This window comes from Pelodiscus sinensis, chromosome 4 (genome assembly GCF_052426305.1).
Source record: "Pelodiscus sinensis isolate ZL-2025 chromosome 4, ASM5242630v1, whole genome shotgun sequence".
In the NCBI taxonomy this organism is placed as follows: Eukaryota; Metazoa; Chordata; order Testudines; family Trionychidae; genus Pelodiscus; species Pelodiscus sinensis.
This window is the reverse complement of record NC_143055.1, coordinates 136,079,516-136,096,127: the sequence shown is the minus strand read 5'-3', so window position 1 is coordinate 136,096,127 and position 16,612 is coordinate 136,079,516. Positions and strand designations below refer to the sequence as shown.

At 69.0% G+C, this 16,612-nt stretch overlaps 1 protein-coding gene across 4 annotated transcripts; it reads left to right on the top strand.

The window, feature by feature from the left end:
• The first annotated feature begins 685 nt into the window (after nt 1-685).
• On the top strand, nt 686-14,827 carry HOPX (HOP homeobox). Of its 4 annotated transcripts, none has more exons than XM_006127986.5 (3): nt 686-956; nt 10,603-10,780; nt 14,682-14,827. In XM_006127986.5, exons 2-3 carry the CDS (start codon nt 10,637-10,639, stop codon nt 14,757-14,759), a joined length of 222 nt encoding a protein of 73 aa, XP_006128048.1. In that variant the 5' UTR covers nt 686-956; nt 10,603-10,636; the 3' UTR covers nt 14,760-14,827. The 4 variants fall into 4 exon arrangements, with proteins under 4 accessions (XP_006128048.1, XP_006128047.1, XP_006128049.4 ...); XM_006127985.5 differs by having other exon boundaries at nt 686-1,068; XM_006127987.5 differs by lacking the exon at nt 686-956 and adding an exon at nt 8,460-8,985.
• The last annotated feature ends 1,785 nt before the right edge of the window (nt 14,828-16,612 follow it).

Genomic DNA, 16,612 nt, shown 5'->3' with positions numbered 1-16,612 from the left:
TCCGCAGAGTGCGGGACATGGCCAAGCTCCGTGGCTGCGGGGGCCACGTGCCAGGCCCCAGGGATGGCAGCTGCAGGGCCTGGGTATTTAAGCACATGGCAGACGTGGCCCATGATCTCATGGGCCTCCAGTTCCCGGTGCCCCAGCTGAGCTGCCTGGGCCCGCACGTGAACCCCAGGGATGAGGTTGTGGGAGCTGCAGGCACCGTGCGTATGCCAGTCCGGCGCCCGGCTCACGCGGCCGCCGGAGCCCTGCAAGCCAAGCTGCTGGCTGCCGGAGCTGGGCGCCCCCGGCTGGCCTGGGGCTCAGTGGCTGGAGGTGTTTGTGGTCGCGGCTGCCCCTGGCTGGCATTGGTTGCCCTCCTCACACTGGGCTGAGGGGGGAGGCTCTTCCAGCGGCTACTGCACCAGCCCGGTGCCCCGTGGGCCTGCCAGACGCAGGGCGGGACCCTGCTCCGGGAGCTGCGAGCAGGGGGTGCCCAGGCAGGGCTGAGTGTCGCACGCGCCCCGCACGCACAGGCACACGCCGGGCTGCAGCCGGCCAGGTCCAGCCTGGTGCTGAGAGCGGGGCAGGGCGGGGCGCTTTGCTGGGAGCAGGCACAGAGGTGCCAGCGCAGGGGAGGAGCTGCCGTTGAGTCAGGCCTGCCAGCCCCTCCCTCCCGGCTGGAATGCGAACACGCTGCCCCGAAAGGGAAAGCAGCGAGCGCCGGAGTGACACCCGGCCGGGCACCGGGCCAGGCTCATGACGTCACCGCCTCTCTGGAGTGCTGCAGAGCGAGCCGGAGCCGGAGCCAGGCGCAGGGCGGGCAGCAGGGCAGCCTCCCCGCTCCTCTGACCGGCTGGGTGTGAGTGGGAGAGCGGGACGCCAACAGTCCAGCGCGGCCGCGGCCCGGGCTGATCCTGCCGAGCGCCGGACCGGAATTTCCAGCCCGGCGACAGCGCCTGCAGGTTTTTCAGGTACCTGCTTGTCACACAGCGCGGCTCGTGATCGGGCCCCCGCCTGCGCGGCTACTTAAACTGGGGCAAGGACACTGGCTGCGAGCGAGCAGCCCGGCCTCTGACGCGCCAGGTGAGTGCCAGCTTTGCCCGGGCACCTGGTGTTAGTGCAAGCCAGAGTCGCTCCGGCTGGTGCTGCACGTTGCACCACGGGGCAGTGGGAAAAGCCTGGGAGTTAGCTCTGCTGGCAGCTGGTGCCCTGAGATGAGCGTTCCTCTCGCTCCGACACGCTGCTCTGGGCCAGGGGAATTAGACGCTGCCCGTGGCCACTGAGCGGTTCGGCCGCAGCTGAGCTCAGCCACAAGGCTGACAAGGCGACCACACTGGTAGCCGGCCGCAGGGCCAGTCGCGGGGCTGGGCGCTGCTTGTTATGGGGGCTGCAGCTGCAGCGGGAACCAGCCCGGCCACCGTTAACCCTTTGTCTGCCACGCAGAGGGGACTGCCCGGGCCGCGGGGCTGGGGCTCAGCAGGGCAGGACTCAGGCTGGTCACGCCACACGCGGCTCGTGTGGCAGGACCAGCCTGTGGGGTCCCTCCGGCCCTGGGGCGCTCAGCCCAGCAGCACGCCCAGCACCCCCGTGAGGGGCCTGCCACCCTGGCCGGCGCTGCTCGAGTGCCTGGCCAGGCGGCCCCTGGGATGGGTGGATGGCGGTGCCATCGCTCGGGGGGGGTTCCGAACACGCCGCCCTGGGCCTCCAGAGAGCCTCAGGCCCATCCCATTGCTCGGGGCTGGCCGTGGGGGGCCACACCCTGTGGCCGGCTGCTGGGTCTGTCCGCGTGGCTCCAAGCGGCTGTGCCAGAGCTCTCTGCAGGCAGGCGAGCTCCACGCCGGGCTGCCGGGGCCCCCAGGCTGCTCTGTCGCGCCCGTCCTGCCGCAGGGCGCCTCTCCGGGCTGCAGTCTGTGTCCTGGCCAGGCTCCAGGGGAGCGGCTGCAAGGAGACCAGGGACGGGCTCTGTGCAAAACCCACCAAGCTCTGGGGCGGGGAAGAGTCTGGGCCCCAGCGGGGCTGGGCAGGCGCGTCGGGAGGGGCAGGGTCTGCGTGCAGGGGAGGCGAGCACCTGCCCTGGGACAGAGCGAGCGTTGGCGGCAGGGCAGCGTCCTGCAGGTGTGCAGGGCGGGGGATGGGCCCTTATTTTCCCTCCATTGCCACAGAGCAGCACCCACCTGGCCTTTTCCTACAACGCAAAGCGAGGGGAAGCGCGTTCTCCCACCCACTGCTCCTCGCACGCGTGCACACGCTCTCCCACCCACTGCTCCTCGCACGCGTGCACACGCTCTCCCACCCACTGCTCCTCGCACACGTGCACACGCTCTCCCACCCACTGCTCCTCGCACGCGTGCACACGCTCTCCCACCCACTGCTCCTCGCACGCTCACCCACGCGTGCACACTCTCCCACCCACTGCTCCTCGCACGCGTGCACACGCTCTCCCACCTACTGCTCCTCGCACGCGTGCACACGCTCTCCCACCCACTGCTCCTCGCACGCGTGCACACGCTCTCCCACCCACTGCTCCTCGCACGCTCACCCACGCGTGCACACTCTCCCACCCACTGCTCCTCGCACACGTGCACACGCTCTCCCACCCACTGCTCCTCGCACGCTCACCCACGCGTGCACACGCTCTCCCACCCACTGCTCCTCGCACGCATGCACACGCTCTCCCACCTACTGCTCCACGCACGCGTGCACACGCTCTCCCACCCACTGCTCCTCGCACGCGTGCACACGCTCTCCCACCCACTGCTCCTCGCACGCGTGCACACGCTCTCCCACCCACTGCTCCTCGCACGCTCACCCACGCGTGCACACTCTCCCACCCACTGCTCCTCGCACGCGTGCACACGCTCTCCCACCCACTGCTCCTCGCACGCGTGCACACGCTCTCCCACCCACTGCTCCTCGCACGCGTGCACACGCTCTCCCACCGACTGCTCCTCGCACGCGTGCACACGCTCTCCCACCCACTGCTCCTCGCACACGTGCGCACACTCTCCACCCACTGCTCCTCGCACACGTGCACACGCTCTCCCACCTACTGCTCCTCACACACGTGCACACGCTCTCCCACCTACTGCTCCTCGCACGCGTGCACACGCTCTCCCACCGACTGCTCCACGCACGCGTGCACACGCTCTCCCACCCACTGCTCCTCGCACGCGTGCACACGCTCTCCCACCTACTGCTCCTCGCACGCGTGCACACGCTCTCCCACCCACTGCTCCTCGCACGCGTGCACACGCTCTCCCACCGACTGCTCCACGCACGCGTGCACACGCTCTCCCACCCACTGCTCCTCGCACGCGTGCACACGCTCTCCCACCTACTGCTCCTCGCACGCGTGCACACGCTCTCCCACCCACTGCTCCTCGCACGCTCACCCACGCGTGCACACTCTCCCACCCACTGCTCCTCGCACACGTGCACACGCTCTCCCACCCACTGCTCCTCACACGCTCACCCACGCGTGCACACGCTCTCCCACCCACTGCTCCTCGCACGCGTGCACACGCTCTCCCACCCACTGCTCCTCGCACGCATGCACACGCTCTCCCACCTACTGCTCCACGCACGCGTGCACACGCTCTCCCACCCACTGCTCCTCGCACGCGTGCACACGCTCTCCCACCCACTGCTCCTCGCACGCGTGCACACGCTCTCCCACCCACTGCTCCTCGCACGCTCACTCACGCGTGCACACGCTCTCCCACCCACTGCTCCTCGCACGCGTGCACACGCTCTCCCACCCACTGCTCCTCGCACGCGTGCACACGCTCTCCCACCCACTGCTCCTCGCACACGTGCACACGCTCTCCCACCTACTGCTCCTCGCACGCGTGCACACGCTCTCCCACCCACTGCTCCTCGCACACGTGCACACGCTCTCCCACCCACTGCTCCTCGCACGTGTGCACACGCTCTCCACCCACTGCTCCTCGCACGCGTGCACACGCTCTCCCACCCACTGCTCCTCGCACGCGTGCACACGCTCTCCCACCTACTGCTCCTCGCACGCGTGCACACGCTCTCCCACCTACTGCTCCTCGCACGCGTGCACACGCTCTCCCTCCCACTGCTCCTCGCACGCGTGCACACGCTCTCCCACCTACTGCTCCTCGCACGCGTGCACACGCTCTCCCTCCCACTGCTCCTCGCACGCGTGCACACGCTCTCCCACCCACTGCTCCTCGCACGCGTGCACACGCTCTCCCACCCACTGCTCCTCGCACGCGTGCACACGCTCTCCCACCCACTGCTCCTCGCACGCTCACCCACGCGTGCACACTCTCCCACCCACTGCTCCTCGCACGCGTGCACACGCTCTCCCACCGACTGCTCCTCGCACGCGTGCACACGCTCTCCCACCCACTGCTCCTCGCACGCGTGCACACGCTCTCCCACCGACTGCTCCACGCACGCGTGCACACGCTCTCCCACCCACTGCTCCTCGCACGCGTGCACACGCTCTCCCACCTACTGCTCCTCGCACGCGTGCACACGCTCTCCCACCCACTGCTCCTCGCACGCTCACCCACGCGTGCACACTCTCCCACCCACTGCTCCTCGCACACGTGCACACGCTCTCCCACCCACTGCTCCTCGCACGCTCACCCACGCGTGCACACGCTCTCCCACCCACTGCTCCTCGCACGCATGCACACGCTCTCCCACCTACTGCTCCACGCACGCGTGCACACGCTCTCCCACCCACTGCTCCTCGCACGCGTGCACACGCTCTCCCACCCACTGCTCCTCGCACGCGTGCACACGCTCTCCCACCCACTGCTCCTCGCACGCTCACCCACGCGTGCACACTCTCCCACCCACTGCTCCTCGCACGCGTGCACACGCTCTCCCACCCACTGCTCCTCGCACGCGTGCACACGCTCTCCCACCCACTGCTCCTCGCACGCGTGCACACGCTCTCCCACCCACTGCTCCTCGCACGCGTGCACACGCTCTCCCACCCACTGCTCCTCGCACGCGTGCACACGCTCTCCCACCTACTGCTCCTCGCACGCGTGCACACGCTCTCCCACCCACTGCTCCTCGCACGCGTGCACACGCTCTCCCACCGACTGCTCCACGCACGCGTGCACACGCTCTCCCACCCACTGCTCCTCGCACACGTGCGCACACTCTCCACCCACTGCTCCTCGCACACGTGCACACGCTCTCCCACCTACTGCTCCTCACACACGTGCACACGCTCTCCCACCTACTGCTCCTCGCACGCGTGCACACGCTCTCCCACCGACTGCTCCACGCACGCGTGCACACGCTCTCCCACCCACTGCTCCTCGCACGCGTGCACACGCTCTCCCACCTACTGCTCCTCGCACGCGTGCACACGCTCTCCCACCCACTGCTCCTCGCACGCGTGCACACGCTCTCCCACCGACTGCTCCACGCACGCGTGCACACGCTCTCCCACCCACTGCTCCTCGCACGCGTGCACACGCTCTCCCACCTACTGCTCCTCGCACGCGTGCACACGCTCTCCCACCCACTGCTCCTCGCACGCTCACCCACGCGTGCACACTCTCCCACCCACTGCTCCTCGCACACGTGCACACGCTCTCCCACCCACTGCTCCTCACACGCTCACCCACGCGTGCACACGCTCTCCCACCCACTGCTCCTCGCACGCGTGCACACGCTCTCCCACCCACTGCTCCTCGCACGCATGCACACGCTCTCCCACCTACTGCTCCACGCACGCGTGCACACGCTCTCCCACCCACTGCTCCTCGCACGCGTGCACACGCTCTCCCACCCACTGCTCCTCGCACGCGTGCACACGCTCTCCCACCCACTGCTCCTCGCACGCTCACTCACGCGTGCACACGCTCTCCCACCCACTGCTCCTCGCACGCGTGCACACGCTCTCCCACCCACTGCTCCTCGCACGCGTGCACACGCTCTCCCACCCACTGCTCCTCGCACGCGTGCACACGCTCTCCCACCTACTGCTCCTCGCACGCGTGCACACGCTCTCCCACCCACTGCTCCTCGCACACGTGCACACGCTCTCCCACCCACTGTTCCTCGCACGTGTGCACACGCTCTCCACCCACTGCTCCTCGCACGCGTGCACACTCTCTCCCACCCACTGCTCCTCGCACGCGTGCACACGCTCTCCCACCTACTGCTCCTCGCACGCGTGCACACGCTCTCCCACCTACTGCTCCTCGCACGCGTGCACACGCTCTCCCTCCCACTGCTCCTCGCACACGTGCACACGCTCTCCCACCTACTGCTCCTCGCACGCGTGCACACGCTCGCACACGCGCTCCCACCCACTGCTCCTCGCACACGTGCACACGCTCTCCCACCTACTGCTCCTCGCACGCGTGCACACGCTCTCCCACCTACTGCTCCTCGCACGCGCGCACACGCTCTCCCACCCACTGCTCCTCGCATGCTCACCCACGCGCGCACACGCTCTCCCACCCACGCCCGCTCACCCACGCGCGCACACACTCTCCCACCCACGCCCACTCACCCACGCGCGCACACGCTCACCCACGCGTGCACACGCTCACCCACCCACGCCCGCTCACCCACACGTGCACACGCTCTCGCACCCACGCCCGCTCACCCACGCGTGCACACGCTCTCCCACCCACGCCCGCTCACCCACGCGTGCACACGCTCTCCCACCCACGCCCTTTCACTGCTCCGCGCACGCTCACCCACACGCGCACACGCTCTCCTACTCACACCCGCTCACTGCTCCACGCACGCTCACCCACGCTCGCACACGCTCTCCCACCCACGCCCGCTCACTGCTCCGCGCGCGCTCACCCACGCGCGCACACGCTCTCCCACCCACGCCCGCTCACTGCTCCACGCACGCTCATCCACACGCGCACACGCTCTTACACACACACGCACAGTGCTCTTCCACGCACGCTCACCCACGCACTCACACGCTCTTACACACACACACGCACACTGAACTTCCACGCACGCTCACCCATGCGCGCACATGCTCTTACACACACGCTCACCCACGCACGCACACACTCTTACACACACGCACACACACATGCTGTTCCACGCATGCTCACACACACACACACACGCTCTCACACACACGCGCGCACATGCTCTTCCACGCACGCTCACCCACACATGCTCTTCCACACATGCTCACCCACATGCGCACACGCTCTTACACACACACACACACACGCTCTCACACACACGCGCGCACATGCTCTTCCACGCACGCTCACCCACACATGCTCTTCCACACATGCTCACCCACAAGCGCACACGCTCTTACACACACACACACACACACACACATGTGCTCTCACACATGCTCACGCACATCTGCACTCACACACACGCAAACCCTCTCACGTGCTCACACACATGTGCACACACACACATGCGCACTGTCACCTACACGTGCACATGCTTCTACACTCACCCTTCCACTCACGTGCTCTCACACCCGCTCACCCATATGTGCTTACACATACACACACTCTCACATGCATGTGCTGTCACCCACATGCACACACACACACATGTGCACTCTCATCCACACACATGCCTGCTTTTACCTATGCACATGTTCTCACCCGCACACACTCATATGTGCACTCTCCCACACACACTGTCACCCACACATGCTCTCACAGACACGCACTCACACATGCACTCCCCCACACATGTGCTCACACAGTCGCTCTCCCACACACATGCACACGCTCTCGCCCACATTCACACACACGCACTCACACACGCACACACACGCAATCCCACACACGCTGTCCCCCCCCCCTGTGCTTTCTTGCTTTGCTCTGGACCGGCCATGACCAGCAGCGCTATGGGGGGCTGCTCCCTAGAGAGCACCCCGGGTGCTAGGACGCGGCCTCCCTCGGCTGGCAGCGGAAGGGGCCGCCCCGCAGGCTCCCTGGGGTGTGCCTGGTGCGGCAGCTTTGGGCTTTACGGCGCCAAGGCAGACGGGGCGCGCCAAGATGGAGCCCTGGAGCCCAGCTCCCGCCCTGGCCCCTGCTCCCCGCCGCACTGTTGCTGAGAGCTCAGTGGCCGCGCCGCTCGACTCGCTAGCCACGCCCTGAGCCCTGGGAGGCGGGGGGACACTGCTGCTGCCTGGCACAGCCTGCAGAGAGGTGCCCGGGAGGAGCCTTGGCCTGGGGGTCTGGGCCAATGCCCATGTGGGTGAGTCAGTGGGACCCGGGTACGGCGCAGACAGCCCCCCGCTGCACCACACAAGCAGAGCCAGGTGTACACGTGCTGGGGCCCAGGGCAGACAGCTGGAGCCTGGGCCCTCAGCCTGAGCCGTGTAGCTCTGTGGTGGGTCCCGTGGCACGAGGCCCACGCCCCAGCCCTGCTTGTACCCCTCAGCCTGGCCCAGCTCTAGTGGCACAGCGGGGCTGTGGCCTTTGACAGCAACGTGGGGGGCGCCAGAAGGGCTGAGACCCTGCTTGAGGGAACCCGGCTGTCAGCCCGGAGAGCCGCCTGGCCGCCCTGGCGTGGGGGGCTGGGCTTGTCCCACGGCCTGCTGGGACGTGAGCACAGAGCTGTTTGCAGCGTATTGAGTCAGTCAGCGCGCCCGTGCCTGGGCTCCTCGCGCTGGAAATGACACCCGCCGCCTCGCGTGTACCTATGGCTGCCCGGGAGCAGAGCGTCAGACAAGCCCTTCTCCTCGGGATCCCGGCCAACGTTCCCACGAGCAGTCCTGGCACAAGCGCTCCAGCTGCTCTCAGCTCCTGTGACTCAGGGCTGCAGTGTCTGTGCAGAGCCTTATATAGCCACAAGGAACAGCCGAGGGCAGCACGTCTCCCCGAGGCGGCCCATTCGCTCGCACAGCAACCCCAAGCCCCGAGACGCCGTGGAACAGCCCCGGCCGGCGATGCCGCCGCGCTCAGTGCGAGGGCAGACGCAGACGTGTGGAAAAAGCCTGGGCCACATCGGCCCTTCGTGCCGGGAGCTCCCGCGTGGGCGTGATGAGTAAGGAACCGCGGTGGAGTCTTCTGTTTGTGACAGTGTGTTGCTGTTTTAACTTCTCTGCCAATTTGGGGGCAGAATTTGCTTTTGAAATCTGGACAGTCCTGGGAGGGAAGCTATTTCCCACACAGCTCGACTCACGGCCAAGGGGTCACATTCCAACGCGAGCCCGGCCACGCTGCGAAGGGAAAACCTTCCTTAAAAGCCTTCAGCCAGCCCCGCTCCCTCAGGGCGCAGCGCGGTTCCCTCAGCTCCGCCAGGGCGGCCAGGTGCGTTCCTGCCACAGCCCCGCTCCCTCAGGGCGCAGCGCGGGTCCCTCAGCTCCGCCAGGGCGGCCAGGTGCGTTCCTGCCACAGCCCCGCTCCCTCAGGGCGCAGCGCGGGTCCCTCAGCTCCGCCAGGGCGGCCAGGTGCGTTCCTGCCACAGCCCCGCTCCCTCAGGGCGCAGCGCGGGTCCCTCAGCTCCGCCAGGGCGGCCAGGTGCGTTCCTGCCACAGCCCCGCTCCCTCAGGGCGCAGCGCGGGTCCCTCAGCTCCGCCAGGGCGGCCAGGTGCGTTCCTGCCACAGCCCCGCTCCCTCAGGGCGCAGCGCGGGTCCCTCAGCTCCGCCAGGGCGGCCAGGTGCGTTCCTGCCACAGCCCCGCTCCCTCAGGGCGCAGCGCGGGTCCCTCAGCTCCGCCAGGGCGGCCAGGTGCGTTCCTGCCACAGCCCCGCTCCCTCAGGGCGCAGCGTGGGTCCCTCAGCTCTGCCAGGGCGGCCAGGTGCGTTCCTGCCACAGCCCCGCTCCCTCAGGGCGCAGCGCGGGTCCCTCAGCTCTGCCAGGGCGGCCAGGTGCGTTCCTGCCACAGCCCCGCTCCCTCAGGGCGCAGCGTGGGTCCCTCAGCTCCGCCAGGGCGGCCAGGTGCGTTCCTGCCACAGCCCCGCTCCCTCAGGGCGCAGCGCGGGTCCCTCAGCTCCGCCAGGGCGGCCAGGTGCGTTCCTGCCACAGCCCCGCTCCCTCAGGGCGCAGCGCGGGTCCCTCAGCTCCGCCAGGGCGGCCAGGTGCGTTCCTGCCACAGCCCCGCTCCCTCAGGGCGCAGCGCGGGTCCCTCAGCTCCGCCAGGGCGGCCAGGTGCGTTCCTGCCACAGCCCCGCTCCCTCAGGGCGCAGCGCGGGTCCCTCAGCTCCGCCAGGGCGGCCAGGTGCGTTCCTGCCACAGCCCCGCGAGCGCGGCCAACACGCGGAGCTGTGCACGGGCTGCAGCCCTGCAGGGCTCTGCGGGGACAGGCCCTGGCTACCGGCTTTGCCCAGACCCGCCCGGCGAGAGGTTTCATTGTCTGCCCCGCGGGGATATCGCAGCCCACGGCCTCTAGGCCTTGAGCGGGGCCCGGGGCGCCCAGCGCGATGGAGCCTGCAGCAGACTGAGCATGGCGGGGCCAGCTGGGCAGGTTCTCCGGTCCCGGCCCTGGCTGCTCTTCCCCGCCTGCTTTGTGGGGCCCGAGGCACCCTCAGCCGAGGTCAGGCCCCTGCTGCAGCTCTGCCGGCGCTGGGGGCCTGGGCTGGAGCTGTGCCCTGAGCCAGGCCGTGGCTCCGCACCTGCCCTGGGCTCAGGCAAGAACCCCCCCCCCCGTCTTTCTCCTCAGCCCCTCGCGCGCCCAGGCCCTGTGCAGAGCGGACATGGCCACCGAGCAGCCCAGGGGCCCCACGGCGGAGCAGCTGGAGATCCTGGAGCACAACTTCAGCAGGGTCAACAAGCACCCGGACCCCACCACCCTGTGTCTCGTCGCGGCCGAGGCCGGCCTGTCGGAGGAGGAGACCCTGGTGAGTGAGCAACGCCTGCCCCGCCCCACAGCCCTGCTCCTCGCCCCCAGAGCCGCCCCACGGCCTCATGGCCCCGCTCCGCCCCACGGCCCCGCTCCGCCCCATGGCCTCATGGCCCCGCTCCGCCCCACGGCCCTGCTCCTCGCCCCCAGAGCCGCCCCACGGCCTCATGGCCCCGCTCCGCCCCACGGCCCCGCTCCGCCCCATGGCCTCATGGCCCCGCTCCGCCCCACGGCCTCATGGCCCCGCTCCGCCCCACGGCCCCGCTCCGCCCCACGGCCCCGCTCCGCCCCACGGCCTCATGGCCCCGCTCCGCCCCACGGCCCCGCTCCGCCCCACGGCCTCACGGCCCCGCTCCGCCCCACGGCCCCGCTCCGCCCCACGGCCTCATGGCCCCGCTCCACCCCACGGCCCCGCTCCGCCCCACGGCCTCACGGCCCCGCTCCGCCCCACGGCCTCATGGCCCCGCTCCGCCCCACGGCCCCGCTCCGCCCCACGGCCCCGCTCCGCCCCACTGCCTCATGGCCCCGCTCCGCCCCACGGCCCCGCTCCGCCCCACGGCCTCATGGCCCCGCTCCGCCCCACGGCCCCGCTCCGCCCCACTGCCTCATGGCCCCGCTCTGCCCCATGGTCCCGCTCCGCCCCATGGCCTCATGGCCCCGCTCCGCCCCACGGCCCCGCTCCGCCCCACAGCCTCATGGCCCCGCTCCGCCCCACGGCCCCGCTCCGCCCCACAGCCTCATGGCCCCGCTCCGCCCCACGGCCCCGCTCCGCCCCACGGCCTCATGGCCCCGCTCCGCCCCACAGCCCCGCTCCGCCCCACAGCCTCATGGCCCCGCTCCGCCCCACGGCCCCGCTCTGCCCCACAACCTCAATCCAGCCCATAGCCGAACAGCCCTAATCCATTCCCCACCCCAGAGCGCCATACCTCTGTGAGTCACCCCATACCCCATAACCACAGCACCTCACCCCCTGCTCTCCACACCACTACCTGCCCCAGAGCCCTGTCCTCTGCCCACAGCCCCAGTAGCCTGCTCCTCATCTCATGGCACATCGTCCGAGTCCTGCGGTCCGCCCTATAGCTCTGCTGTGCAGAGCACAGCCCCATAACTGCCCCCCTCAGACACATCGCTTTGCTGGCCATCTCACACCAGAGTCCTGCCCTGACACAAGCTCAACACCCCCTAGGCCTGCTCCCATCCCACCCCCATAGCTCCATCCATGCCCCCCTACTCCAGCCAATAGCCTCAATCGGCCTCCCTCACCCCGCCCCCCAGCATCCACCAGTCCCTGTCCTGGGTACCCCTGGTCTCCGGCCCGCCCTGCTCCTGCTCGGTCCAGCACCCCTCCCCTCTGCCGGTCACCCGGCTCCGGCTCCGCTTGCGCTGTGGGGAGGCCCAGTAGCTGCTGCGTCCCCTCTGGGCTCGGCTGGCAGGCTGCCCTGCGGCTCCCCTCGCCCTGGGTCCCCAGCAGGGCCCGGGCAGGGTGCAGGCCGGCCGGCTTAGCCCTTAGCAATGGCTCCTGCCCCACTGCTTCCTGCTCCTGCAGCTCCGCAGCCGCCGTCCTGCCCTGCATGGCAGCTCGAGGCCCCTGCTGAGCTCTGTGCCGGCTAATGGCTCTCAGAAACCTCTGCTGCTGGGGCGCAGTGAGGGCCGAGGGGCTGTGCAGGGCCCGGCCTCGGGACAGACTCGGGCACTCGGCTCCTTTAGTCCCCCTCCCCGCCTGCTGAGCGCGTGCCTCTGGGCTCCTGAGAGGTGCAGCTCGGCCCTGCTACGTGCCTGCGCTGCCGGCCGGGCGTAACGCATCCGGGCAGAGGGCTCAGACTCCGGGCAACAGGCCCAACCCCGGTGACAGCTTGTGGCCTAGCTTCTCGCCGCCTCCGGCGTGGCTCCCACGGGATGTGGGCAGGGACGCTCCTGGCATCTCTGGCGTGGCTCTGGCCAAAGGCAACAGGCAGGGGCTGCACACAGGCCCACCCACCCCCGCCTCTGCTGGCGCTCCCAGCCACCCGCTGTGCAGTGTGGCGCCCGCGCCGGACGCACCACGGCTCGGCCAGCAGCTGCCTCAGCCTCCCCTTGCAAAGGGGTTTCCTGTCATTCCGGGGCGGGGGACACGGCCGTGTGGCTGGCACTGGTGTGCCCTGGGAGCTGTGCGCTTTGTGAGAGAGCCCAGTGCTGCCCAGCGGATTAGCCGCACGCGCCTCGGTGCACACGGAAAATGTATTCTGCACACGGCTGGAAAACCCACCCGTGGCTGGGAAAGCGCAGCGGGAGCAGCGGCTGGTGCCGGGGCGTGTCTTCGCAAGGCCTGCTCCACCTTAGGCCTGCACGTGAGCACCCAGCTCAGATGAGACCAGGCCCCATGTGCCTTATCCTTCCTGCCCCCACAGGTGCTAAACGGGGTACCCCCTGTGCCCCCCACCTCCCTGTACCCCCACGCCCGCTCGGCCCTGGCACAAACTGAAGATCAAACACCATGTAGGGCACCCAGCGCCCCTGGCTCTCTTGTGGCAATTGCTGCACACTAGCATGTGAGCAGCTCGTCTTCCCCTGCCCCGAGGTGCGCTAGAGCGTGCGGCTGTTTGCACGAGGGGTGTCCGTGCGGCAGAGTAGGAGGGGGGCAAATGTCCTGTGTCTAACACCACAAACACCAGCCTTTCCCAACCGCCCAGGCTGTTTGGGGCAGGGTGTGTCAGACAGGGCGTCCGGGCGGGCCAGGCTGGAGGAGGGCCAAGAGATAGTGACTCTGCAGTGGAAAGTCTGGTGGCTCTGGCATGGCCAGTGACCACAGCAGTCCCAAAATAGCGGCTGGCAGTCACACAACGAGCAGCGCTTCCTTGCCCTCTGGGCGGCTTGTCTGGCTGCTGGCGTCTGGCCGTGCACCCGGCCCTGCTGCCGGCTCGCGTACCTTGTACAAGGCAAACACGCGAGGCCCCCGGGGTGCGAAGGACACACAAGCGGCGCTCTGTGGAGAGCACAGGGTGCGAGCGCCACTCGGCACTAGCAGCCATCTTGGGCTAACTCACAGGCGCGCCTCTGCGGACAGAGCCCCTGACTCTTAAGGGTGCAGCCCCTAGAAAATAGCCCCCCTGTGCCACGGGGGTCTCACCTCTGCCTGCAGAGAGCCACCTGGGGGGCGCGCTGCCTCCTGCAGTTCCCTCTCGGCAGAGCACGGGCCTTGCACCGGACGGGGTTCCCAGCACTGCTGCGCATGCTCTGCCCGTCAGGCCTCGCTCTGTGCCTGAGCACAGCCAACGAGTCGGGTAAAATGAACTCGGCTGAGCCGTCCTGCACAACTGTGCAACAGAAAGAAGGGATTTCGTCCCACAGCGAGGGTAATTCCCACCCTTGTGTGAAAGTGCACACCCGTCACTAGGTGCACACGCGTGTGCTCACTGCTGGTGGCGGGCTTGGGGGCTGCACGAGGGGGCCCAGGTTTGCACAAGGCTGCCGGGTGGCTATTTGCTCATGTGGGATGAGGGTGACAGTCCCTGCCCTCGGGAGCGTCCATGCCTGTTTTACATGCAGAAATTTTCGCCCCATGAGCCCGGTTCCTTTCCCCCGTCCGTCTGCATTCCCTGGAGCCCAGGACGGCCGCACGGACAGCCACCTGGGACAAGACACCCGCCCCTCCTGTTCCCCATTCGGAAGCCAGATGCTTCCGGCTTCTGGGCAGCCAGCCACCTGCCCGCTGGCAAGCTAAACACTCCTGGCAGTGCCTGCGGCGAGCAGGAAGGTGTGGGGCAGGGTACCGTAGGGCCAGGCCCTGTCTGACGGGGGAATGTAGCGCCTGCTGATTTCCCAAGGGCCAGCGGCGCGTCTGGATCCGGTCTCTCCCCGTGGCCGCGCGGCGCGCTGCCTGCCTGCGCAGTGTGACCGTTGTGCATGTCTCTGTCCTCCAGAAATGGTTCCAGCAGCGCCTGGCCGAGTGGAGAAGAGCCGAAGGGCTCCCGGCGGAGTGCGGCTCCGTCAGAGACTGAGGACGCCGCCCTGAAAACGGCTGCTTTTGCTCTCTCTTCGCACAACAGATTTGCATGCTGCTAAGTGGCCCCTGCTATTTGACACGGTGTTTTATTTCAAGTGTGCACACCCAGGAGCCAGCGTGGCCCCGTCTGGGAGCCTGGGGGGGACAGCGGGCTGCCCCCGGCCTGTCAGCAAACACAGAGACCTTCCTGCGTGGCAGCCCGGCGCCGGCGCTCGCCGGGTGTGCTCAGGGGAGCAGGTGTACCCCGTGTGCGGGGCTAGCTGCACAGAGCGCCTAACCTGGGCCTGAGCCCCGCTCCTGGGACATGACAGTGTGGAAGAGGGCACCCTGGCCCCCGGCCCCAGGCGACACTCAGTGCCAGCGTTCACAGGCTCCCGCGGGCTCCACTCCACACCCAGAGGGAAGCAGGCCGGCTGCACTCCCTAGCTCATGCCAGGAGCCCTGGACTGTGCTGGCGGGCGGCTGACGGGCACTGCACACAAGGAGCATTTCTCTGCTGTGTTCATCAAATCAGACGTGTTATTCCAGCGGGAAGTGGGCGTGTTCTGTTCAGTGCAAGGCCCAGCGAGCCCCACCCTCAGCTCACCTGCAGCCCCTGTACAGGCCGGGCCCACGCACCAGCCCCCCAGGGTGCACGTCTGTCAGCAGGCGGGGCTCTGGGCACCAGCAGCCCCTTGTGCCCAGCCTGGCCCATGCACTCCCCAGGCACAGGGCTCTGCCCCGCAGTAACCCCTGGTAGAGGGCTGCTGGCCGGCTCACAGGCCTTCTGCAGGTGGCAGCCCGGGGCGTCCCATCAGGGGGGTTGCAGGAAGCTTGGGGGGTGTTTCCTGCGCTCCCAGGAGCGGAGGGGTGGCCGGGCAGGTTACCCACCGTGCTTAGCCCCGGGGGTGCCACCTTTTTCATTCTGACCCGACCCCCTGCTACAAAACGCCCCGGCCCAGCTCCGTGCCCGGCTCAGGCCATCGGAGCCTGGTGCCTAAGGCTGGCTCTGCTTGGCGGACCCTGAAACGGGCTCGCAGTGCCCGGGGTCGTGGGCCTGGGCCGGGAACCGCTCCCTGCTCTAGCCAGGCCCGAGGGCGGGGCGCGTTCGTGTGCCCCATGCTGGCAAGAGCCGCTGGCCGAGCCCACGGCACGTAGCCCCCCAGGGGTCGCGGGACGGGTTCAGGGGCCACGTTAACGTGCTGCGGTCTGGCAGCCTGATGCCTGGGTGCTCCTCCGGCCCCAGGCCCTCACAGCCCCGAGCCAGGGCCCTGGGCACGGGAGGAGGCCGGGGCTAAGAGAGCCAGTCCCAGGGCCCTGGCCTGCAGGCACCGCATCCCCCTGGCTTCGGCTCAGGCGTCTCGCTCCTGGCATGGCCCCCGCTCAGCCCAGGGCTCCTGTGAAAGGAGCAGAAGGGGCCCGTGAGCGGGAGCCCCGAGTCACGCTCTGCCCTGCCCTGTGTGGGGCCCGGGCCTGTGGGGCACTCGGGGGAAGGGCTGTCTCAGCCTGGCCTCCCACTGTCATTGCCCCAGGACGAGGAAATGGCCCTGGCCGGGGGGGGGACTGAGGAACCCAGCCGCAGGGCCAGGAGGCGCCCGGCGGAGCAGCACTCGCCGAGCCCCCTCGCTGCGGGGCTGGTAGGAAGCGCTGGGATCATTGGAGGAGCGCGAGCTGGGGCGGGGAAGGGGCGACGGTGCAGCCAGCAGGCGGAGGGGACTGGCCGTCGCCTTGCTCGGTGGGGCGGGGAGGGGACGCTGCCCCGTTGCCGAGCACGTCGCCTGGGCAGGGCCCCCGGAAGTTGCGGGGTCTGGCTTGGCTAGCTGGCCTGGGTGGCTTTCCCAGCAGCTCCTGCAGGGGGCACTTGGCTTG